Source organism: Salvelinus sp. IW2-2015, linkage group LG17 (assembly GCF_002910315.2).
Source record: "Salvelinus sp. IW2-2015 linkage group LG17, ASM291031v2, whole genome shotgun sequence".
In the NCBI taxonomy this organism is placed as follows: domain Eukaryota; kingdom Metazoa; phylum Chordata; class Actinopteri; order Salmoniformes; family Salmonidae; genus Salvelinus; species Salvelinus sp. IW2-2015.
Window position 1 is genome coordinate 32,511,889 of NC_036857.1, and position 26,765 is coordinate 32,538,653.

The 26,765-nt window shown below is 42.3% G+C and overlaps 1 protein-coding gene across 1 annotated transcript in view; it reads left to right on the forward strand.

Moving 5' to 3' along the window:
• phactr3a (phosphatase and actin regulator 3a) overlaps positions 1–26,765 on the forward strand; it is a 54,403-nt gene that overhangs the window by 8,110 nt on the left and 19,528 nt on the right. The window contains exons 2-6 of the mRNA XM_024006596.2: positions 18,961–19,125; positions 22,216–22,380; positions 23,192–23,410; positions 24,676–24,895; positions 25,537–25,778. Of these exons, the coding sequence (XP_023862364.1) occupies positions 18,961–19,125; positions 22,216–22,380; positions 23,192–23,410; positions 24,676–24,895; positions 25,537–25,778 (1,011 nt within the window). The remainder of the gene's footprint in view (positions 1–18,960; positions 19,126–22,215; positions 22,381–23,191; positions 23,411–24,675; positions 24,896–25,536; positions 25,779–26,765) is intronic.

The window sequence follows — 26,765 nt, forward strand, 5'->3', positions numbered from 1 at the left end:
GGGCAGTTTTGTATGCTGGGCATCATTCACAAGTGATAATATTTAATTCACAAGTGATGGGATCCATCTCTTTTTCGTAGAGGTTTTCTGGGCTCTCATTAAGTGTTTTAGTTTCTCAAAAACATTTGCATTGATTTCAGAGTGATTAGAGGGACAATGGAGTGCTGAGTACCAGGCAGAAGTTAGCACGTTTGGTAGGCTACTAATGCCCATCAGCAGCATCAGAGCTTGGAGAAGTCTAATTACCATGACTAAACAGTCATGTGGAATTTGACTGCCTTCATGACTCGTGACCGCCGGTGTGGTGGTAATATGGTCACCGCAACAGCCCTAACTGTCAACTGTGGGACCTTATATAGACAGGTGTGTGCCTTTCCAAATCATGTCCAATCAATTGAATTTACCACAAGTGGACTCCAATCAAGTTGTAGAAACATTCCAAGGATGATCAATGGTAACAGGATGCTTATGTAAATAAGGTATTTCTGTTTTTTATTTTTAATACATTTGCAAACATTTCTAAAAACCTGTTTTTGCTTTGTCATTATAGGGTATTGTGTGTAGATTGATGAGGAAAATTTGTATTTAATCAACTTTAAAATAAGGCTGTTACATTAACAAAATATGGAAAAAGTCAAACGGGTCTGAATACTTTCCGAATGCACTGTATATGACAAGAATGAGCACAAAGCTCAAACGTGAGACTTTATAATATAAGTCAGGCTTCAATCTGATCGAACTTTGACCGCAATGCACGTTTTAAAGTAACTTTAATTCATATCATTATTAAGTTGTACGAAGTCTCTTTCACAGACATGTCAAATGAGAGGGTAGCTAAGTCAAATGATTGGTTCATTCAACTCGTGTTCATAATAGGCCTACCACATTCCAACCATATTTTTAACAAAAAATATGCTCAGCATGTGGTGGAAACATGGAAATGACCTGAATGAAGCTAATATATGACAGTATTTCAAGTGCCACAGATGCCTGGGGTTATTGATAAACATGCCTAGAAGTCTCAAGCCGGTTACTCAGAACGATAGTAATTGAAAGCACCTTCAAGCGCAGTTGAAAAGACAGACATGCTAGGCTTCTACAACTTCCAGTCCATTGTCTGCATGACTTGACTGACAGCACTGAGCACATCATGACTACTTCTAGTTCAGTGCTCCTGACTACAGGTCCAGGCTGGTGGCAGGATTCCTTTCCAACTGTAAGACATTTTCTCACTGCTGCTGTCCCATCTTGTCCAGTGAGGTCTTCACCATGGGCCTCGGATCTGAGGCATTTTCCTAATGCCACTTCCTATTGATACCAGCTTTTCTGCTAAAAGAGCTAGGGCCGTATCAAGCATCTCAAAGTAGGAGTGCTGATTTAGGATCGGTTTTGTCTTTTAGGACCTTGAGCGTGGCTGAGGCGAACCCATGACCAGCTCTGAAACCAGATTGCATAGCGGAGAAGGTACAGTGGGATTCGAAATGGTCGGTAATCTGTTTGATAACTTGGGTTTCGAAGACCTTAGAAAGGCAGGGTAGAATAGATATAGATCTGTAGCAGTTTGGGTCTAGAGTGTCTCCCCCTTTGAAGAGGAGGATGACCGCGGCAGCTTTCCAATCTTTGGGGATCTCAGACCATACAAAAGAGAGGTTGTTAAATATATTTAATACATTTTTATTAATACATTAATAACATCTCTAAAAACCTTTTTTTGCTTTGTCATTATAGGGTATTGTCTGTAGATTGCTGAGGGGGGAAAAACAATTTAATCCATTTTGGAATAAGGCTGTAAAGTAACAAAATGTGGAAAAGGTCAAGGGGTCTGAATTCTTTCCCGAATGCACTGTATACTACAAGACCGAAAGTATGTGGACACCTGCTTGATGAAACACTGAACAAAAATAAAAACGCAACAATTTCAAAGATTTCAGGTCATGTAAGGAAATCAGTCAATTTAAATAGATTCATTAGGCCCTACTCTATAGATTTCACGTGACTGGGAATACAGACAAGCATATGTTGGTTACAGTACAGATACCTTAAAAAAAAGGTAGTGGCTTGGATCAGAGAACCAGTCAGTATCTGGTGTGACCACCATTTGCCTCGTGCAGTACGACACATCTTCTTCGCATAGAGTTAATTGGGGCCTGTGGAATGTTGTCTCATTCCTCTTCAATGACTGTGCAAAGTTGCTGGATATTGGTGGGAACTGGAACATACTGTCATGCACGTCGATCCAGAGCATCCACATGTTCAATGGGTGACGTGTCCAGTGAGTATGCAGGCCATGGAAGAAGTGGGACATTTTCAGCTTCCAGGAATTGTGTATAGTTCCTTGCAAAATGGGGCTGTGCATTATCATGCTGAAACATTAGGTGATGGCAGCGGATGAATGGCATGACAATGGGCCTCAGGATCTCGTCATGGTATCTCTGTGCATTCAAGTTGCCATCGATAAAATGCAATTGTGTTCATTGTCCGTAGCTTATGCCTGCCTGTACTATAACCCTACCGCCACCATGGGGCACTCTGTTTACAATGTTGACATCAGCAAACCGCTCACCCACACACGGTTGTGAGGCCGGTTGGACGTACTGCCAAATTCTCTAAAATGGCGTTGGGGGCAGCTTCAATTCAATTCTCTGGCAACATATCTGGTGGATATTTCAGCATGCTAATTGCACACTCCCTCAACATTTTTGACATCTTTTGCATTGGGTTGTGTGACAAAACTGCACATTTTAGAGTGGCCTTTTATTGTCCCCAGCACAAGGTGCACATGTGTAATGATCAGCTTCTTGACATGCCACACCTGTCAGGTGGATGGATTATCTTGGCAAAGGAGAAATGGTCACTAACAGGGATGTAAACAAATTTGTGCACAAAATGTGAGAGAAATAAGCTTCTTGTGCGTTTGGAAAATGTCTGGGATCTTTTATTTCAGCTCATGAAACATGTCGACCAAAACATTACATGTTGCTTTTATATTTGTGTTTAGTGTATTTATACATACACAGTGCCTTCAGAAAGTATTCATACCCCTTGACTTATTCCCCCCCCCAAAAAAATTTTTTGCCTAAAAGATTTTCTTTCTCAACCATCTACACACAATACCCCAAAATGACAAAGTGAAAACATGTTTAGACAATTTTCCAAATGAAATACAGAACTATCTCATTTATCCTAAGTATTCACACCCCTGAGGCAATACTTTGTAGAAGCACTTTTGGTGGCGATTACAGCTTTGAGTCATCATGGGTATGTCTGTATTAGCTTTGCACATCTGGATTTATGGGGATTTTCTCCCATTATTCTTTGTAGATTTTCTCAAGCTCTTTAATAAGTTATATGGGGAACAGCAATCTTCAAGTCATTCCACAGATTTTCATTGGGATTCAAGTCTGGGCTTTGGCTGGGTGTAACGTGTGCGCTGAGAGTCAGGAAGAAAGTTCAGGGAGTGAGTGTTTTAATAAATAAAATAAACATGAAACACAAAACACAAACAAGGCACCGACATGAAAACAGAGTCAATAACACCTGAGGAAAGAACCTAGGGGAGTGACAGATACAGGGAAGATAATCAAGGAGGTGATGGAGTCCAGGTGAGTGTCATCAGGCGCAGGTGCGCGAGACAATGGTGACAGGTGTGCGGGATAATCAGCAGCCTCAAGGACTTTCACATTCTTGTTCTGAAGCCATTCCAGCATTGCTTTGGCTATATGCTTGGGGTCATTGTCCTGTTGGAACGTAAATCTTCCCCCCAGGCTAAGGTTGTTTGCACTCTGAAGCAGGTTATCATCAAGGATTTCCCTGTATTTGGCTCCATTCATTGTTCCCTCTATCCTTACCAGTCTCCCAGTTCCTGCCTGGTTTTCTCCAGATATATACTTTGCATTCAAAACAAAGAGTTACATTTCTTGCATCATTAGACAACGTAATCTTTTGCCTTATGATCAAAGTCTTTCACGTGCCTTTTTGCAAAGTTCAGCTGTGCTGTCATGTGCTTTTTTTTCAGGAGTGGCTTCCGTCTGGCCGCTCTCCCAAAAAGCAGAGATTGGTGAAGTGCTGTAGAGACTGTTGTACTTCTGGCAGGTTCTTCCATCTCAGTCAAGGAACGCTGTGGTTCTGAGTGGTCATTGGGTTCTTGGTCACCTCCCTGACCAAGGTCCTTCTTGTGCAGTTGCTCAGTTTGGTCGGACGGCCAGCTCTAGGCAGAGTCTGTGTAGTTCTATATTTTTACCGTTTCCCAATGATGGAGACCACTGCTCTTCGAAATTTTAACACCGTAGAAATTGTTTTATACCCTTCCCCAGATATATGCCTCATTACAATTCTACAGACAGTTCCTTGGACTTCATGGTATAGTTTCTGCTCTGACATGCATTATCAACTGTAGGACCTTATATAGACAGGTGTGTTTCTTTATAAATCATGTCCAAACAATTGAATTGGCCACAGGTGGACTCCAATCAGAAAGGATGACTAAAGGAAATTGGGTGCACCTGAGCTCAATTTGGAGTGTCATAATAAATGGCTGTGAATACTTAAGTTGAATATTTCTGCATTTCATTTTCAATAAATGTGCAACATTTTCTAAAAACATGTTTTCACTTTGTCATTATGGGGTATTATGTGTAGATGGGTGAGAAAACAATTATAGTTTGAATTCAGGCTGTAACACAACAAAATGTGGAATAAGTCAAGGGTTATGAATACTTTCTGAAGTCACTGTATATTACTCAGTATTAGTGACATTCTACATTTTCATGAGGTGATAGGCCTACCACTGTTTTCTGTCAGTATCATTCATACCATCTCACCTCACATGCAACTAGTTCATTTCAGGCTTGATCGAAGGCCTACTTGGGTTTCTGTGTTTGTTCTTGCTCTAGCTGTGAGTCTGTATTTACTGTTTTACTATTTATATCTGATCTGTAAACCACATTTAAACAGATATTCACATCTCAGTTTCCAGCCCCTCAGTTTAAATTTCTCTCTGACCACCTCCCCACATCTACATTTTTCACTCATTCCTTCTCTCTCTCTCTGGCTGTCTATCTCACCTGCTGCTTCAGTGTGTCACAGTAACCCTGGTCTTGAAGCCTACCTCTGCACCTAGCTCTGCTGGGTGTCCCACACTCTCGCTGCATGCAATGTCAGGGTAATTGACGAGTCAGAAGCAGGATAAACTTGGACTCGGGTAGACGTAACATAGTAAATGTAAATCTGTGACACGCCAATTAGTATGATAGGCTACGTTTTGTATGGTACTATGTATTCATTTGTGGATGTCCAGCATCCATTCCGTATGATATGTTACGAATTCCAATTTGTTGTGGCTAACCTTAACTAGGTGGCTAATGTTAGCTAGGCTAGGGGTTTGGAGTTAAGGTTAAGGTTAGGGATGTCTCCCCAATTGGTAGTTACAGTCTTGTCTCATCACTGCAACTCCCGTACAGTTGGAAGAGGCGAAGGTCGAGAGCCGTGCGTCCTCCGAAACACAACCCAACCAAACCGCACTGCTTCTTGACACAGTGCCCACTTAACTTGGAAGCCAGCCGCACCAATGTGATAGAGGAAACACCGTGCACCTGGCGACCGTGTCAGTGTGCACTGCGCAGGAGTGGCTAGTGCGCGATGGGACAAGGACATCCCTGCCGGCCAAACCCTCCCCTAACCCGGACGACGCTGGTCCAATTGTGCGCCGCCCCATGGGTCTCCCGGTCGCGGCCGGCTGCGACAGAGCCTGGACTCTAACCCAGAATCTCTAGTGGCACAGCTAGCACTGCGATGCAGTGCCTTAGACAGTGGTCTTCTGTCTGATGTAACCATAGCGAATGTAACATATCATACTAATTTGAGTGTCCCGGATTTACGTTTACTATGTTATATCATGAGACCAAGCGGGCAGGATATGAGTCATCACTTTTGTTGCTAACTGGCTGCTAAAAAGAGCACGGCCACTACAGGGTGGGAGAGAGGCCCTTCTCCGAGCTTCTCTTCCCACCTCATTTAGATACTGTATAACGATTGTTGGGTTATCAATAATGGACTTTGGGTGAACTAGCCCTTTAAACCCATTTCTATTATGGAACTAGAGCTGTAATTCACAACGCTGTCAGCTCACGACTCATTCATCTCAGCCTGCCAAGATTGGGATGCCAGTTAAGGCCACCTGTTTGTTGCGACAAGAGCTCTGCTCATTTTCCTCTTGAGCCACTCATGTTCTCCATAGAGGACAACAGAAGCACTTTTAGCTTGAGAAATATCACAGAGGAACTACTAAGAAATACAAAAAAAAAATGCATACAAATATTAGTTTATATATTGTTTATTTATCCAAGTAATCCCATGCAGGTTAAAAGACTTATTGAGAGATGTGGGCCACGACTTGTACACTTGATCCATGAACATGTATTTCATCAGTTGGTTGTAAATGGAGCTGCTACTCTCAAAGTGAGTGACTGTGTCTCTTCAGCTCTACACTTGGTAAATGAGAGTGAGTGCACGGGAGCATCTGTACCGCCCAGCATCAGTCACACAAGTATTGCCACTACTGTTATACTGTCCCCACTGACACCAACTCGCTATGTTCTTACCATTCAACCTGTACTGTAACATCACTGCATGTGGTACTGCAATATTGTAAATACAAGAACTGCAAGTGAAGTGAATGGGACAAACTGTTAGTGTATGCCTTGTCGAGCACTGCTCACTGTGGGATCGCTGTATTTCCCCACTAATGAAAATGGAACACAGCAGCAACAAGCCTCATGGTTATGCTTATTCCCTGAGGTAGTCGAAGCAAATTAGGGATTTTACAATGTGTGAACGGTGTGTGTGTGGTGTGTATGTGCGTGCGTGCATGTGTCTATACGCATACATCGACTTACGAGCATGTGTGTGTGTTGATGTGTTGGAGAACGGGCACGCCTGCCTGAGCTTGTGCAACACCGAAAAATCACAGATGGAATCAGACTGAGTGGAAAAGCAGTCAGCAGACAGCCCTTTGAGACCGTGGTGGAACTAGGACCCAAGCAAAGCATAGGCCTCAGTGTTAAGGGAGAAAATAATGGAGCTAAAGACAGGAATTTAGGAGGCCAAGCTACACTAGAGTAGAGCTATAAGAGGAAAGCTCTAGTTTTGGCCCTTGTACAACAGAGGACGAGACAGCCTCTGCCTGTGTGAAAAGCCAGAGAGATACTGTATTATTGCCCTCCTGGGCCTGCCTGCTATCTTGCCAACATTACAGGGATAGACTGTGTGAATCTGCTGTAAATACGCTTGTTGTAAAGTTACCTGAGCTCTATTGGATAGTTTCTGTATTCATCAACATCAATCAACAACTTCTCACCTTTTTTGAGGCTACATACCAATACCATGCTCTTGTATCCTTCTATTGTGTTTTCCCTTGTATCCTTTCCTTAGTAATTTTCCAATCAGAAACAAAAACCTTGGTTTGGTGAAAGCCATATGGTACAATTAAAGCCCACTATCCAGCTGGGTAGGAGGTTGCTTTCAACTATCCAGTCCTTTCTAATCAAGGGGAGCAAGGAACAGAATCATTGTAGACTAAGGGGCCTCACTCACCCTTTGCTTTGGCTGGTATTACAGCCAATCGTTCACTTATAGTATCCCATTGAAATCGATGCATTACTTAGTGAAAATTCGACTTAAGTGGAAGTTAGGATTCTCCCCACAATCTATAGTCTGGGTTTCCCACTCTGACGATGTGGCCGATTCTGTCAGAGATAGATGATCAAGGGAGAGGGAATTCCCAGTTCCTTACTCAAATAAACACTGTCTGGGCTGGGAACACAAGGGAATAGAAAGAAGGAGAGAAGGAGGGGGGAGGGGTGGACTGAAAAAGAACAATGAGCCCAAGGCGGACGAGGTAGAAGAGTTAGTCTTCCCAGCCACTCAATGGGTGCCATCATCGAATCATTACCGAGTGAGAGTAGAGGAAGCCCTTTCAGAGTAACTGTTAGCTTGATAAGCACTTACAGTAGAGCAGTATTGAACACAACAATCCTCACAGGCCCTCTCTAGAGATGGTAAATTAAATACATAGCTGTATTAGATGACAGTGATAGAAGGAATTTGGTTGTAAGGGAAATTAATTGATCTATTCATTGTCTCACCGGACTGTTGTGAGTGTGTGGTAGGATGCAGGGCATTTGTGTATGTGTGTGAGAGAGAGGGAGAGAGAGATGTATAACACTATTGTATGGATGGTGGGCATTCTGTATGTTTACATGGCAGCATTGGGGATTTCAGCACCATGGAGAGCAAAACACTCGCATTGCAGTGGAACTCCTAGGCCTGTATTCACAAACCTTATGAGAGAGAGAGGTATCAATTACAGTGTTACCTGGGTCACCTCTCTATATGCACACACACAATGGATCATAGCTACTTATTCATACTCATGGTTTATTTTCCCAACACACCCAGTTCATGTCTCTGTCTTCTTATGGCAGATATGACACATCTCTCTCTCTCTCTCTCTCTCTCTCTCTCTCTCTCTCTCTCTCTCTCTCTCTCTCTCTCTCTCTCTCTCTCTCTCTCGCTCGCTCGCTCGCTCGCTCGCACGCGCGCGCACACGCACCCTAACCCTAATTTTGACCATAAACCTAACCCCTAAGCCTAAAATAGCCCTTCTCCTTATGGGGACCGGCAAAATGTCCCCACTTGTCAGAATTGTCCTTGTTTTACTATCCTTGTGAGGACTTCTGCTCCCCACAAGGATAGTAAAACCAAACCACACACAGTTGCCGTTGACACAGTAATGTACACTTGCTGTCTGTGAAAGCTAACGCTTTAGTACTGTCTGCTGTATTCAGTGTCCAACTGAATATGCCATGTGTTTGTGTATTTGTTGAGTCAGAGCATTGGGATCCAGCATCAGAATATCTTTTTACACATTATTATTCAGGATACATCATTCCCAGACATACTGTAGCCCATAACAAGGTTATTGTACTTGCAATAGTAGACTGACTTAGTTTATCAATATAATGCTCAACCTATTTCTGAATCTATTCCTTATTCGTGGATATACATGACTGTAAAACCAGTATGAATCAGAGTAAAACCATTCCACGTAGGTATCATAAAATGTAAATGGTAGTGATTTTCCGTGTTCTGTGCGCCTCTCTTTGTCTTTCCTGCCTCGCCACAATGAGGCTGTAGTGTAGACTTCCAGTAGTGTGTTGCCTGCAGGGGGCCCAATGGAAGAGAGCCATTCACACTCATACACACTCACTGGTATGTGCACACCACACACACCTACACTCATGCACATGCACTGCGCACACATGCACACAGACAAATAGGTTTCAAGGGTCTACACGGAGAAATGTGCAAACTCCTAACGCATGCACATACATTCTCACACTTATGCACCCACGTATGCATGCACACACACAAACACTCATGTTTTATGTAAATCTGTCAGGCATTAACTGCAATAAACAAGCACACACCTACCTGATCCTGCTAGTCTCTACAACTATCAAGTAGACAGAAACCACCACCAATTCACAAGAGAATGGGGGCCCCAAAACACCTGAAACTACTTTTTCCTGCAATCTAGAGCCAAAGATATGTATATTTTTCTGCATAGTCATCTAAGCATACCTCTTCACCTGTTCAATTGTAATTTTAACTAATAATGATGCACATTTATTCTTTTGAACTTTTATGCCTTAGGAGTTTGGTACAACTGCCGCACTGGTATATAGTTTCATAACCCAAGAATTAAAGCAAGTTTAGTATTCTCTAAAGTTTAGCAACCTTTCCAGCAGGCATGCCAGCTAAGATAGTCAGACAAGCTACTTTAACTTGATTCATAGCCTGAAATGGCTTGGTAGCTAGTTGTGAGATTGGTAGATTTGGAACCTATCTAGCTGGATAAAGCCAACTTCATAAAAATGCTAGGTTGGCTAGTATTACATTTATCATTATATTATAATTTATTCATAAAGTTGGAATCGATAGGCTACATAGCTTGATCAAATTCATTTAAAAACGTACCTCCTGCGAATCATGCCCATCACCAGCAGCTAAAATAAAAAATAAAAACTGTGTGTGTGTGTCACTCTACACTCTCTCTCCCCTCCACTGACGATACTGTTTGCGCTCACTAGAGTAGCTAACATCCTGTCTCGCATATCTTTGCTCCTTGGTGCACCTTGGAAGGAAACACTTACTAGGAAGAATAAGAGATGGTGGTACTCTTTGCCTGGCCCAGTTAGTGTGCCCCCCCTGCAAAGTACCGCTGGAAAAACATGGGCTAAAAACCCTTAAAATGTTTAGTAATTCATTTAATATCTGACAAATTAAAAAACAGTACACATCTGAGGGAGAAGATGCCCTTGTGCCACCTATGGGCATGATGCCTGTCTAGTCTTTTTTCTCCCCAATTTCGTGATATCCAATTGGTAGTTACAGTCTTGTCCCATCGCTGCAATTCCCGTAGCGAAGGTCGAGAGCCACGCGTCCTCCCGAAACACGACTCTGCCAAGCCGCACTGCTTCTTGACACACTGCTCACGGTAGCCAGCTGCACCAATGTGTCGGAGGAAACACAGTACGCATGTCGATGTGTCAGTGTGCATGCGCCCTGTCCGCCACAGGAGTCGCTAGAGCGTGATGGGACAAGGACATCCCGGCCAGCCAAACCCTCCCCTAACTCGGACGACGCTGGGCCAATTGTTTGTCGCCTCATGGGTCTCCCGGTCTCGGCCGGCTGCGACACAGCCCTGGATCGAACCTGGATCTGTAGTGCCTCAAGCACTGCACCACTCGGGAGGCCGCCTCTGTCTACTCTGATAACTGTTGGAAACCAAAGACCTGTGGGTGCTCTTTCTTTTTCTGGCTAAAATGACACATGTCTATTCTTAGTGCCTGAGCCTATTATGTGGGTGACAGGAGTTGGGCAAGAGAGACACTTTTAGCAGGACTGGCTACAGTAAATCCCACTGGGTGGATCTGTTGGCCCTGGCTTTCAGGAAGATGCTGGATCCCTAGGGTGGTAGTGTGTGTGTGTGTGTGTGTGTGGGAAAGATTGTATACAACACACATTACAAATATGAGTATGGGCCTGTTTTATGACTGTCTGGCTCTGTGGTCACTGTGTGTGAATGGAACATACACTGTCCTGGTCAGTGGTCAGTGGGTACACCACGGTATGTTAAAGGTTTTACCCGCAAAGCAGTATGCCAGGTTCAGGCTATGTGACAATGGTGTGTGTGTGTGTATACGTGTGTGTATACATGCGTGTTTGTGTACGCGCATGCGCCGTGTTTGTGTATACGTTTGTGTGTAGTGTACTTGTGTGTGTCAAAATCAAAACCAACTTAGCTCTTAACCTAAGCAGCATACAAACCAAGATACTAACCAAAGGGACAAAATAGGCCTCATTGAAAAGATGTTAAACAAGACTTGATCCTAAGTGTTTTGTAGTGAGGCTGCATGCAGTCTCTCCTTTAAAGCCAGTAGCCCACACATTTGAGAATACCACACATAGACTGGTTTCTCAGAGTAAATGTACTTTGTATTTGTATTTATTATGGATACCCATTAACAGCTGCCAAGGCAGCAGCTACTCTTCCTGGGATCCAAACACATTAAGGCACTTACATCACATATAAAACAAAATATAAAATAGTACATCATATAACATTATTCCACCACTACATACAGTATATACAATACAAAATGTATAATACCACCATAAAACAATATTACAATGTACATGTGTGTAGAGTGCGTGTGTCTGTACCTTTGTGTGTGTCTCTTCACAATCCCCACTGTTCAATAAGGTGTATTTTTACTTGTTTTTAAAATCTGATTCTACTGCTTGCATCAGTTACCTGACGTGGAACAGAGTTCCATGTAGTCATGGCTGTTCTGAGCCAATTGTAATTTTCCTAAGTCCCTCTTTGTGGCACATGACGACACGACTGAACAGTAGTCCAGGTGCGATAAAACTAGGGCCTGTAGGACCTGCCTTGTTGATGGTGTTGTTAAGAAGGCAGAGCAGCGCTTTATTATAGACAGACTTCTCCCCATCTTAGCTACTGTCGTATCAGTATGTTTTGACCATGACAGTTTACATTCCAGGGTTACTCCAAGCAGTTTAGTCACCTCAACTTTCTCAATTTCCACACTATTCATTACAATATTTAGTTGTGGTTTAGGGTTTAGTGAATGATTTGTCCCAAATGCAATGTTTTTAGTTTTGGAAATGTTTAGGACTAACTTATTCCTTGCCACCCATTCTGAAACTAACTGCATCTCTTTGTTAAGTGTTGCAGTCATTTCAGTTGCTGTAGTAGCTGACATGTATAGTGTTGAGTCATCTCTGTACATAAACACTCTGGCTTTACTCAAAGCCAGTGGCATGTCATTAGTAAAGATTTTAAAAAGTAAGGGTCTAAACAGCTGCCCTGGGGAATTCCTAATTCTACCTGGATTATGTTGGCAAGGCTTCCATTAAAGAGTACCCTCTGTGTTCTGTTAGACAAGTAACTCTTTATCCACAATATTGCAGGGGGTGTAAAGCCATAACACATACGTTTTTCCAGCAGCAGACCATGATTGATGAAGTCAAAAGCCGCACTGAAGTCAAACAAAACAGCCCCCCACGATATCTGTATCATCAATTTCTGTCAGCCAATCATCAGTCATTTGTGTAAGTGCTGTGCTTGTTGAATGTCCTTCCCTATAAGCGTGCTGAAAGTCTGTTGTCAATTTGTGGTCTGTAAAATAGCATTGTATCTGGTCAAACGCAATTTTTTCCAGAAGTTTACTAAGGGTTGGTAACAGGCTGATTGGTCGGCTATTTGAGCCAGTAAAGGGGGCTTTACTATTCTTGGGTAGCGGAATGACTTTTGCTTCCCTCCAGGCCTGAGGGCACACACTTTCTAGTAGGCTTAAATTGAAGATATGGCAAATAGGAGCGGCAATATCGTCCGCTATTATCCTCAGTAATTTTCCATCCAGGTTGTCAGACCCTGGTGGCTTGTCATTGTTGATAGACAACAATAATTGTTTCACCTCTTCCACACTCACTTTACGGAATTCAAAAGTACAATGCTTGTCTTTCAGAATTTGGTCAGATATACTTGGATGTGTAGTGTCAGCGTTTGTTGCTGACATGTCATGCCTAAGTTTGCTAATCTTGCCAACGAATAAATCATTAAAGAAGTTGGCAATATCAGTGGGTTTTGTGATGAATGAGCTTTTTTTCCCAAAATTTTATTTAAGGTGCTCTAAAGCTTTTTACTATCATTCTTTATATTTTTTATTTTATATATTTACATAGTATAGTTTATTTGCCAATCGGTCGTGCTGCCACTTATTTGCCATACCTTTCTCAACCATAAAATGTTTCAATTCCTCATCAATCCACAGGGATTTAACAGTTTTTACAGTCATTTTCGTAAATGGGTGCGTGCTTATTAGTAACTGGAATAAGCAATTTCATAAATGTGTCAAGTGCAGAGTCTGGTTGCTCCTCATTACACGCCACAGACCAGCAACTATTCTTTGCATCGTCAACATAAGAATCACTACAAAACGTATTGTATGACCTTTTATACACTGTATTAGGCCCAGCCTTTGGGAACTTTGGTTTTCCTAGATATGGCTACTATATGGTGATCACTACATCCTATGGATTTACATACTGCTTTAAAGCACATTTCTGCAGCATAGTAAAGATGTGATCAATACATGTTGATGATTTCATTCCTGTGCCGTTTGTAACTACCCTGGTAGGTTGACTGACAACCTGAACCAGGCTGAAGGCACTGGTCACAGTTTGAAATCTTTTCTTGAGTGGGCAGCTTGATGAAAGCCAGTCAATATTTAAATCACCCAGAAAATACACTTCTCTGTTGATCACATACATTATCAAGCATTTCACACATATTATCCAGATAACATATTATCCAGTTAGCACTTGGTGGTCTACAGCAGCTTCCCACAAGAATGGGCTTTACTCCTGAATGGGAAAACTGAAAAGCATATTGAATGCAGAATCTCGATTGAACATGCTTTTAAGTTTAGGGTCCGTATTCATAAAGTGTCTAAGAGTAGGAGTGCCTTTAGATCAGTGCCGTTTCAATCATAATGAATAAGATTACATGGACAGGGGGGACCTCATCCTAGATCCGCACTTCTACTCTGACACGCTTATTGAATACGGGCCCAGGAGTAGAATAAATCTAGTTGATATGTTATATTTCTGATATAGCTCTACCTCACAACAGCCACTCACCCATTGACTTTGCATAAGGATGCATCTCAAAATAGCTTTGTATGGAAAGGTCTGCTGTTTAAAACTGTTTATACAGTAATTTGTTTAAGGGAGAGGATTGATACCCTTTTCATTCTCTGTAATGATATATATACAGTCCCCCAGTGAAAGTCTACACACCACTTGCACAGTCTTGTAACGGCTCTCGTTGGTGGTATGAAGAGTGGACCAAGGCGCAGCGTGGTAAGTGTTCATGATTCCTTTATAAAAATTTAAAAAACACTCAAACAAAATAACAAACGTGAAAACGAAAGCGCACAGTTCTGTCAGGCAGAAACACTAAACAGAACACAAGATCCCACAACCTAATGGTGGGAAAAAGGGCTGCCTAAGTATGATCCCCAATCAGAGACAACGATAGACAGCTGCCTCTGATTGGGAACCACACTCGGCCAAAAACAAAGAAACAGAAAACATAGAATGCCCACCCAAATCACACCCTGCCCTAACCAAATAGAGAAATAAAAAGGCTCTCTAAGGTCAGGGCGTGACAAGTCTTCACATTTTGCGGCCTTAAAATTACATCGTAAATGGGATTCAATTCGATTTTTTTGCGATCTATCTCGACAACCTACTCCACATTTTTAAAGTGAAAGACAAATTATAGAACATTTTCCAAATGACTTAGAAATACAAAATGAGGATGTATTGATTGCATATGTCTTCACACCCCAGAATGAATCCTTGGTGGAAGCAATTTTGACAAAAACAATGGACATATGTTGCCCTAAGAGTTGTGCATATAATATTATTCAAAACAATTCACAGCTCTAATGGCTGCGAAAGGTGTTTCCACCAAGTATTAACTCTGGGGTGTGAAGACATCAAGACATTTGTTTTTTTATTTCTAATTAATCTGGAAAATGTTCAATGACTTTCTTTCACTCTGACAAAAAAGTAGGTTGTGTAGAACTGTAGGAAAAATAATTGAATCCTTTTTTAGATGAAATGTTTAGGCAGCAAAATATGAAGACTGTGCAAGGGGTGTGTAGACTTTCACTAGGAAACAGCAGCCCAAATCTGCTCTTGGTCAACACTATTTGGCCTGTTAGTGGAATATCAGATAATTCAGATTTTTGGCATCTAAAAAAGATGCAATTATACAATGTTATCATTCAAGGCAGTACTATGCAATGACTAAGATATAAGGGACCAGTTGCTAGCATGGGCACTCCACTCTTCATAAAGACTGGGTCACTCTGAACTCTGCACCTCCCTTTGTGTAATGGTGGTGCAGCTGCTCGCTAGTCTCTCTCAGATCAGGGGTCTTAAATCAATGTGTGGCTGCTCACTAGGAAGCATAGACACAAGCATCCTCTCACTCTCTTCTGGTAGTTAGCCGTGTGCTCAGACTGTGACAGGCCCGTAGGCCATGGCCAGATGGCAGCACAGTTGCAATGCCAGGGGGGTAAGTGAGGAGGTTAGCTGGCATGGCATGGCAGTGGGTAAGGAGGTGGCCTGTTCAAGGGCACATTGTTAGTCCTCCAAGTGAAGAGGGTGAGGGGGGTGGGAGGAATGGATTTGAACAGGGCTGACCTGAGAAGACCCTGAATCCCAAATCAACCCCTAGCCCCTACCCCGTATACACTTGGATAGATAAGAGATGATTGGATAGGTGAAAGCGATATGGCAACAATTCCACCTGGCCTATCAGAGGGCATGATGGAGCAATTGACATATAAATATCTAGACAAAGCCATATCCTGAGCTTTGAATTGATTTCTGAAGGTTGGGGGGTCCATTCGTTTTCACTGTGACACATGTCACTCTACAAGCCATGTGTACTGTATATGGTGTGTGTGACCTCCATCAACTGTGACATTGCACCATGAAGTGTCCTTCAACAAATGCCCTTGAAACATGCTCATAAGGCATATGTTTGGTCTACTTATGTCATTGCACCTATGAACAGCCCACCTTTCAACTCTACCGTAGGACAACAGACGTTTAGTTACAATCGTGTCTGTCGTGCATTCTGTCAGTCATGTTTTACGTCAGCTTACTTTTGTCATTAGAGAGACAGCTGGAAATGAATTGCAATTATTTGTTACAGCTGGCAGTATCTCACTCAGTGTAACGTATTACTGAAATGTGTCAGGGAAAGGCAAGCTAAGTAGCACCAAATACAGAGCAGGGTCATGTTCATTAACGCACACAACATAACACATTTTATCATGATCTGCATTGGAAAACCAGCATTTATTATTGGACAAGTCTAACTAGTCCCTCCTTGTTTCAATCTGTTTTCTTCCGTTTGGTAGGAACATGACCCTGGTCTTGAAGTGTGTGAACAGTGAGGGAGTTCATCTTGGCCAGTCAGCAGGGCACAATTTGAAGAACTCTTAGCTACCACAGCTTCCACAATAACAGGGTATACATTACAACATATTAAGGCCTATATAAGATGCAAACGATGTTGTATGTTTTTCATAGTTTTATATATATTTTGCTCTATATCTGAGCGTCACACATATCTCTGTTGATTGTGCACTTTGCCTTGATTCAAAGAGACACTGGAGTCACAGGAAAATAGAGTGTATTAACATTGGATGTGCAGCAGCGATAACATATATTATTTTAGGAGGGTGAGATGTAGCTCAAATCTTCTTCATGTTGAATTTTGAATCTGTCCTGTCATATGTCCATGAGTGGCAACCAGAATGTCAGTTAAAATTACATTTGCTTTGTTCTCCTCACTTTCACAGTAAAATCCTCGCTGTGGAGCTATACAGAGCAGGTTTGCTCTGTAGGAATGTTCCGGTTTTGAATTCACTGACAGCATGGTTAAACGGGGTGGGGTCCCCAGTGACATGCAGTACCACTGTAGTTCTGAGTTTAGTACACTAGGATTCTTTATTGAATCCTCATCATTATTAGGTAACATTGCAATGAATATGGATTTCTCCTATATTCTTCATATTTCTAACATCCTTCTTAAAGTTTATAGTAGGCTAGCACGTGTGAAAACTAGAATACTGTATGCAGAGTCTACTATGAAAATCATTGGACTCTCATGAACACCTCTTATGCTGCAATCATAAGATCCCCCCCTTTTTCACACAAAATGTATTTTGCCTAAATGTGATAGGTTGGGTAAGTCTTCCAGACTTTTAGCACTTGTAGGCTAGACACTCGCAACAGCTGGAAGACTAATACATACTGTGGACAATGTACATTACTGCAAAGAAATGGGGTGCTGCCTAAACACGATACCTGGATTTAATTCATCCAAATGTACATTAGCATATTCATTGAAATTGTATTGTTCACCACACGTGGTACAGCCCATTCACGATGGAAATTTTACATACTTTTTTAATATATCCCCATCCGGTGAAGAAACAAATTCTGAGCTTTCTCCAAATTCAATGTTATCTGTTACTCCATTTTTTAAAACAGGTTTCCCTCTATGGAAAATGTAGAAATACTTGATATACATTATGAATTACTGGGCTCTGATTGGCTACTGGAGATTCTCCTTCCGTATGGCAACAGCCTAGAATCCCCCCTCAACTCTCCTCTCCTCCCTCCCACCTAGCCCCCCCTCCCCTTTTCTACTCACTGACCTCCTCCATGCTGCTTACCCCCTTCCCTGCATGCAGTTGGGCTGCTCTGCCTCCAAGGAGGCTCCTCTCCACCGACTGACTGCAGCATCTGGATGTTGTCGCCATGGCAACAGCAATGCCCCCCCCCCCTTCCTCCTTTCTACCTCCTCCCCCCTTCTCTAATCTCGCTGTGCTCGCTGCCGCGCGTCTTCAGGCTTGACCTGAATTCTGTTGTGTGCTGGTTGACAGTTAGTCGGCCAGACGTGCGTGCCGGTCAACTGACTCGTTTCTCCATTATTTGGGGTCAAACTCCAGAGCCCGCTTCTCCTCCACATCCCATCCATCCACATCCATTTTGCACACAGCATCGGGGCTCTGTCCACCCTCCCTCTCCTCCACTGTACTTCAACAACACTCAGTTCCTCAGTGAAGTGAGGTTTTCCAGTCATTTTCCCCCTGTTTTGTTGAAAGCCTCTGTAGCCTGTACTGACTACAGAAACCAAAATGTCTGCCTCCTGCCTGTTCCTGTTGTAGTGGGTTTAGTCACACTAATGTTTACCGCTTGGATTCTTTCTGGTCTATTTATTGTACAGTTCCTATGTATGTACCCTGTTTGTTTGTGATTGAATGTGAACACAACACATCAGTAAGACTATGTGTACATCAGTGCAGCTGTTGTGTGGGCCTGTGGCCTTATGACTCACGCGGTAATTCAATGAAACTTGGTTCTCTTCTGATGTTGAGGAGGTGTTGATGTCAAATCAATCACCCCGGACGGTTTTCTGTACATACTCTGGTTATGTCTTCATGAGAAACTTGTTTGGATTGATGCACCTGTTTTGCTCTTGGCTGTGGCTTCTATATCCAGTGCTCCATCTTTAGTAGCTGTGGAGTCTTGCTGTAGAGTTTCTCTTCTCTAGTGTTAAAGGGGAGAGCTATAGGGAAACCATCTGTTAATCAAAATCAATTTATCAAGTAGGTTTAATTTGCATAATGAATAGGGTGAACATTGACACAAGACATGATTTGCATAATTGCGTGCTAACTAATATCCATCCTCCCTGTCTGCTACACACCCCTCTGGTTGCAGTGGAGGTGATGGACCATCAGAGGGTGCTGCATACTGGCTGCCTGGTGTCGGGGGTGCACACCCCGCCCATCCGCCGCAACAGCAAGCTGGCCAGCCTGGGGCGCATCTTCAAACCCTGGAAGTGGAGGAAAAAGAAAAACGAGAAGCTGAAGCAGAGCTCCACAGGTGAGCGAGAGAGAGAGATGGAGGAAAAGAGAGAGCGATATGGAAACTACACAAACATGCACACATGCAGGCGTAGTAGATGATGAATAAAAGGACTCGAGTAATGCCCCAAATCTTTAAAATGTCTTTCTCTATCTCAACTTACCATGACCCCAAATAGGACTCTCCATTTCTGTCAGATCAGGGGTCATGAAAGAAAGGACACAAAAAAGGAAGCCATTTCAGAATAGGGTCGTTCCATTTGAAATTAATCACTTTTTGACAGCACCCATATTGTATACCCCACCATACCATGAGACATCCATGTCTTCATCAATGAAAAATATTAACGGTTTGATATAATTTAAACGGTTACAATCAGGTTAGTCAAACTATTTTATCATTTATTTTTTAACCTTTAACATGAATTTTCTTAGTGCGTGAACTCTGATGTTTTTCATTTTCGCATATGCTGTAGCTTAGACCCTAATTTTCATCTTCTGAGGTGTTTGTGTTGTGCACGTCATCGGTTGAGACAGCTGCATACCCTTGAATACAGGGTGCGTGTAATTTCAATCACTTCAGGCCACTACAGTTTAGCTGGTACACCATTGACATTTAAAACTACCACAAAGATGTCCGCTGGTCTATCCACCGCCGAATGTCTACTTAAATGCAAATGTATATTCTATTATCTATATTTCTATGATTTCAATAGGTTTCCTATGGAAGATCGACAGTATAATGTAAAACAAATTATATTCCCATTCAAGTCAACATTCTCTGATTCTCTATTCAAGAGTATGCTAAGTCTCAACCGATTGCAGGCACATCACAAACACCTCAGGTGATGTAAATTAGAGTCTAAGCTACAACATATGCACGAACAAAAATGGGTCGGTGTATAACATGAACGTTGAGCAACCCAAAGGCTGTGAGTTTGAATCTCATCACGTGTAACTTTAGTATTTTAGCTACCCCTTCCCTAACAGTTACCCTTTAAACCAACCCTAACTCCTAAACTTAACCCTAACCTAGCTAGCTAACGTTAGCCACCTAGCTAGCATTCGTAACAAATCATGCATTTTGCAAATTCGTAACACAATGTACATGTTTTGCTAATTCGTAACATATTATACAAATTGTAATTCATCACATATCATACGAAATGGGGGGTGGCCATCCACAATTTTTTTTATTTCTCCTTTATTTAACTAGGAAAGTCAGTTAAGAACAAATTCTTATTTACAATGATGGCCTACCGGGGAACAGTGGGTTAATTGCCTTGTTCAGGGGCAGAATGACAGATTTTTACCTTGTCAGCTCGGGGATTTGATCCAGCAACCTTTCGGTTACTGGCCCAACGCTCTAAACACTAGGCTACCTAACATATCATCCTAAATGGAGTGTAAATTGTTTTTCTCCCTCATCAATCTACACACAATACCCCATAATGACAAAGCGAACACAGCTTTATAGAAATTTTAGCAAATTTATAAAAACTGAAATATTACATTTACATAAGTATTCAGACCCTTTACTCAGTACTTTGTTGAAGCACCTTTGGCAGCGATTACAGCATCGAGTCTTCATGGGTATGATGCTACAAGCTTGGCACACCTGTATTTGGGGAGTTTCTCCCATTCTTCTCTGCAGATCCTCTCAAGCTCTGTCAGGTTGGATGGGGAGCATTGCTGCATAGCTATTTTCAGGTCTTTCCAGAGATGTTTAATCGGGTTCAAGTCTGGGCTCTGGCTGGGCCTCTCAAGGACATTCAGAAACTTGTCCCGAAGCCACTCCTGCGTTGTCTTGGCTGTGTGATTTGGGTCGTTGTCCTTTTGGAAGGTGAACCTTTTACCCCAGTCGGAGGTCCTGAGCGCTCTGGAGCAGGTTTTCATCAAGGATCTCTCTGTACTTTGCTCCGTTCATCTTTACCTCATTCCTGACTAGTCTCCCAGTCCCTGCCTCTGAAAACATCCCCACAGCATGATGCTGCCACCACCATGCTTCACCGTAGGGATGATGCCAGGTTTCCTCCAGACATGACGTTTGGTATTCAGGCCAAAGAGTTCAATCTTGGTTTCATTAGAGCAGATAATCTTGTTTCTCCTGGTCTGAGACTCCTTAAGATGACTTTTGGCAAACTCCAAGCGGGCTGTTATGTGCCTTTTACTGAGGAGTGGCTTCCATCTGGCCACTACCATAAAGGCCTGATAGGTGGAGTGCTGCAGAGAATGTTGTCTTTCTATAATGTTCTCCCATCACAGAGGAACTCTGGAGCTGTCAGAGTGACTATATGGTTCTTGGTGACCTCCCTGACCAAGGCCCTTCTCCCCTGATTGTTCAGTTTGCCCGGGCGGTCCAGCCCTAGGAAGAGTCTTGGTGGTTCCAAGCTTCTACCATTTAAGAATGATGGAGGCCACTGTGTTCTTGGGGACCTTAAATGCTGCAGCAATGTTTTGGAACACTTCCCCAGATCTGTGCCTCAACACAAACCTGTCTCGGAGCTCTACGGACAATTCCTTCAATCTCATGGCTGGGTTTTTGATTTGACGTGCACTGTCAACTGTGTGACCTTATATAGACAGGTGTGTTTCTTTCCAAATCATGTCCAATCAATTTAATTTACCACAGGTGCACTCCAATCAAGTTATAGAAACATCTCAAGGATGATCAATGTAAACAGGATGCACCTGAGCTCAATTTCGAGTCTCATATTAAAGGGTCTGAATATTTATGTAAATAAGGTATTTCTGTTTTTTATTTTGTAATACATTTGCAAACATTTCTAAAAAACTGTTTTTGTTTTGTCATTATGGGGTATTGTGTGTGATTGCTGAGTTTTTATTTGATTTCTATTCCCTTTTTGAGTAAGGCAGTAACTTAACAAAATGTGGGAAAAGTCAAGGGGTCTGAATACTTTTAGAAGGCACTGTATGTATGCAAAGTTTTGTTCAAATCTAAAGGGGTGCAAAAAGTGATTGAAATCAAAGGACCGACCCAATATGGAGATAATGTAATGTAGTCATGCTATGGAGACCGTGAGCGTGAAATAGAAGGTAAAACGTGTAGAATACTGCAGACTAAGCCCTGTACGTTGTCTCCCTGCAGATGTGGCATTGTCCAGTGGGTGCATCTCTCCCGAGCCCGGCTCCCCCTTGCAGGGCTCCTCAGACGGGACAGGCATGTTGGGGAGTTTTGGGGGGTCGCTCAGCGCCACTCTCACGGTCAGCAGTGTGGAGTACCTGGGCCCAGAGGAGGAACTCCCCCCGCCAGGTAGGACAGCCCAAAAACCCTACAAAGAAAACTAAGACCCAATCCTAAATCCTATGGTTTATTATGCACTTATGGAGATATGAGAGGATTTGATTGGTATATATGATGAAACTTCCACCTCCTAGCCTGTCATAGGTCAAGGTGGAGCTACAGTTTTTGGACAGCGAAGCATTTATTTTTATTTTGGCTATATACTCCAGCATTCTGGATTCGAAATCAAATTAGGAATATGAGCTGAAAGTACTGAATTTCGCCTTTTCTACTTTGTACTCCTTTAGAAGAAGATTAATTATTTGACACAGGATAGGATAGCCGAGAAGTCTACCATCAACCGTATTGCTTTCGCCAGTGACACATTTCAGAGTAATCAAACTTACAGAGGGCCATGGAATTCGACTGAATCCTTCGTGTGTATCTTTGATAATAGTTTATAGGCATGTCAAAGGGACTATATAGACTTTCAAAATATATCTTCTAACCACAATTGTATTTTTTCTTTATAATTATGAACAATTATTCATAAACTTTTGACAGTATTTACAATAGGAAAAACTCAAGATACATGATCTATGATATGGAGCGATCACCGTTTTATTATTCATGTTCTTATACTGTACAAATTATTCAAAGTAGGTTACGTTTAGCCACATGATACTCACAAGAGCCACTAGGGGGCAACGGAGAAAATGTATAAACAACCAGAATGGTACTTATAATAGCATCGTTCATTCACTGACAACAACTTTCTCACAGCGAATGGTGGCACCTGATTTAAACTTTGATTTAACTTAATTAAACAAATGTCTTTCAGCGGCTGAGCCTCCAGAGGATTGTGAGCCAGAGGAGGAGAGCAGTCAGAAAACAGAAGAGGAGGGAGAAGAGGAGACGCAGCCTAGTGCCGATGCCTCCGATGAGGTCCAGGAGGGCATAGAGGAGACGGAGGAGAGACTAGAAGAGGAAATACCTCGAGGAACCACGCCACCTCCAGTAGCGGCCAAACCGGTGATGCCACAGCTGAGCAGTGGCGAGGGTGAGTAGGCTAGTGTAGTGTATCAGGGTAGGGGTCAATTCGATTCGAACTCATTCCAATTCCAATTTTTCCTCATTGAAAAGCATTGAGAAAAATTGGAATTGATTGAAATGGATTTAACCTGGTTGGAGTATATTAATAGGAAGGGACCATCATGCCAAAACACATAGGCCTGCGAATACATACACATGTACTGCACTGCACTCACAGACAAGGGTAGTGTGAACCCCACATGTACAAGCACACAAACACCCAAAAACATGTGACGGAGACCATCCATGTACGGCCGACCAGGATTCGATCTCACATCAACAATGACACAAAACTACAAAAGCTAGCATGCTTCCTTCCTACCATTACCTTACCAATAGTTTTGTTTGGCTGAGGGTAACACTACTTTGTCATGGCATGATGGGTACTACTAGCACACACAGCTAACTAGCTGACATCTGCTACATATACTTAACACAACACACCAAAGGATCACACATCTGTGCATGAAGAGGATGGACCACCCATACCACTAGAGTAAGAGTTTTTAAAATTCACATTGAGCATGCGATTATGGCGGATAGTCAGATTGATATAATAGTTTGATTAAAACGTTTACATGCTTTGCAAGAAGGCCAATTTCCCATAATAATCCTGTTTACATGGATACATCTGAAATCAGGCTACCTGATGGCACTCTGATAAATGCAAAACATCGGCAATCAAAATAAACGTTCTACCACATCGACCATGTTATTTTTGGGAAGCATATTTGATTCTGAAAACTACTTCTAAGACGCATACATTCAGTAGTTCCGAACTCGGCTCGCTCGGCTGGTGCTGGCACATGCACAGATCAAATAAATTGCTGGAACGCCGATTAAGGTGTTTACATGTCCTAATAATTTGAAAGATTGCTCAGAAAACCAGGTGTTTTAATCGGCATATGCTTACTTCGTTTTTTGACTTTACACCGATTAAGATAAGCTGAGTAAGGTGTTTACATGACTATTGCATAATCTGCCTACTGCCATAAACAGTTTCATATGGAATTATTCCTGTACATGTAAACGTACCCATTGTGGACCACTCAAATCGTTTTGAGACACTGTACTGTCATAGACAAACAAAGTACAGATTTTAATTTGGAGTCATCATCATCATCTAAACATCATTGGTATCAGTTATTACATTGTACATAAGGTCATCTATACATGCATAAACAAATACAAAGTACAGTAGATACCTGACCTCTGTCTTTCTTTGCCCCTCAGACCCATCCCCTGTGTCCTCACACTTGGCCAACTCTTTCCTGCCTAAGGAGCCTCCCAGGGCTCCCGAGAGCCTGGCCCCCATGGTGTCCCTGCGAGGGCCCCTCTCCAACTCCTCAGGGTCTCCTCACCTCACCAATATTATGCACCCTCCAATGCCCCCTAGCTGTATCATGGAAGAACTACAACGAGCCTTTGCCTCAAAAGCGAATCGGCAAGAAAGGTGAAGAGCACCACCCATTCACTGCAAACAGCCATATAATCTTCCCATCATGTGACCGGGAGTTCATGTTGTCTCTAATGTTTGGTAAAACTTAAAGCCTGTGGATAGAATTCTTTATAACTTGTTATAAGCATATATGAGCCTTTTATAATGTCTTAAAATAAAGTTTATTATAATATGTTAGGTCTCTGTATCAACAGTTCCACTGACTCAAAATGGCTGGTATTTAGTCATGCTCATTATGAGACGATGATAGGACATTATAAACACGGTCACACATGCGACTAGACATTCTCATGTCTTACAATGCATTATAACTGGATCATAATGCATTATACCTACTGGTGTTGAGTAAAGTGTTATTTAATGTTCAACCCCACATCTAACCTCAACATCATCCCTTTCAGTGATGTTACAGCCAATTAGCTTACTACCTCCATGTTGCATTTTCACTATCCCATAATTGAAGAACCCAGTGTTCACTCCTATGGTATCTTCACCACATGCTCACCCATCCACGTTAACTCCTACCTGTTACCTTTCAAATTGACCAAATGCTACCTCCCATACTAACCTGCACTGCCTTGCTCACCCGTCCATTAACCCCCCCATGCTCCCTCCTCCCTCCCGTGTCCCCTCAGTGTGCATGGGCCTGCTGAGCTGTGCTCGCCCCCTTGGCGGCGCTCTGACGGGCGGATCTCTCGCTCCTCCAGCTCGGAGAATCAGTCGGTGGCGGGTGGTGGCGTTGTCGACTGGCTCCACCAAGCGGAGAGGAAGATGGAGGCGGAGGAGAACAAGGAGAATGTGCGGCTGGACCAGTGCTTCTCCGACAGCTCGGGCCTCCCCCATGATCAGGACGACTGGAACGACTCTGTCATATCCGGTGTGTCCATTCTTAAAGGAAAGATCGCATAAAATGATATCCACCAAATGAACAACATAGATTAATGACATCCCCCTTGTTAAACTAATTCCCAAGCAATATACAGTTGAAGTCGGAAGTTTACATACATCTTAGCCGAATACATTTAAACTCAGTTTTTCACAATTCCTGACATTTAATCCTAATAAAAATGCCCTGTCTTAGGTCAGTTAGGATCACCACTTTATTTTAAGAATGTGAAATGTCAGAATAATAGTAGAGAGAATGATTTATTTCAGCTTATATTTCTTTCATCACATTTCCAGTGGATCAGACGTTTACATACACTCAATTAGTATTTGGTAGCATTACATTTAAATTGTTTAACTTGAATCAAATGTATTGGGTAGCCTTCCACAAGCTTCCCACAATAAGTTGGGTGAATTTTGGCCCATTCCTCCTGACAGAGCTGGTGTAACTGAGTCAGGTTTGTAGGCCTCCTTGCTCCTTGCTGGTCTACAATTATTTTTCTGAGGTATTGGCTGATTTCTTTTGATTTTCCTATGATGTCAAGCAAAGAGGCACTGAGTCTGAAGGAAGGCCTTGAAATACATCCACAGGTACACCTCAAATTGACTCAAATTATGTCAATTAGCCTATCAGAAGCTTCTAAAGCCATGACATAATTTTCTGGAATTTCCCAAGCTGTTTAAAGGCACAGTCAACTTAGTGTATGCAAACGTCTGACCCCCTGGAATTGTGATACAGTGAATTATAAGTGAATTCATCCGTTTGTAAACAATTGTTGGAGAAATGACTTGTGTCATGCACAAAGTAGATGTCCTAACCGACTTGCCAAAACTATAGTTTGTTAACAACAAATTTGTGGAGTGGTTGAAAAACGAGTTTTAATGACTCCAAGCTAATGTACTTCAACTGTAGTTGAAATAGACTTTAAAAAATAGACTTTCATTTTTTAACTTTATAACTCCTGGGCTAAACTTTTTG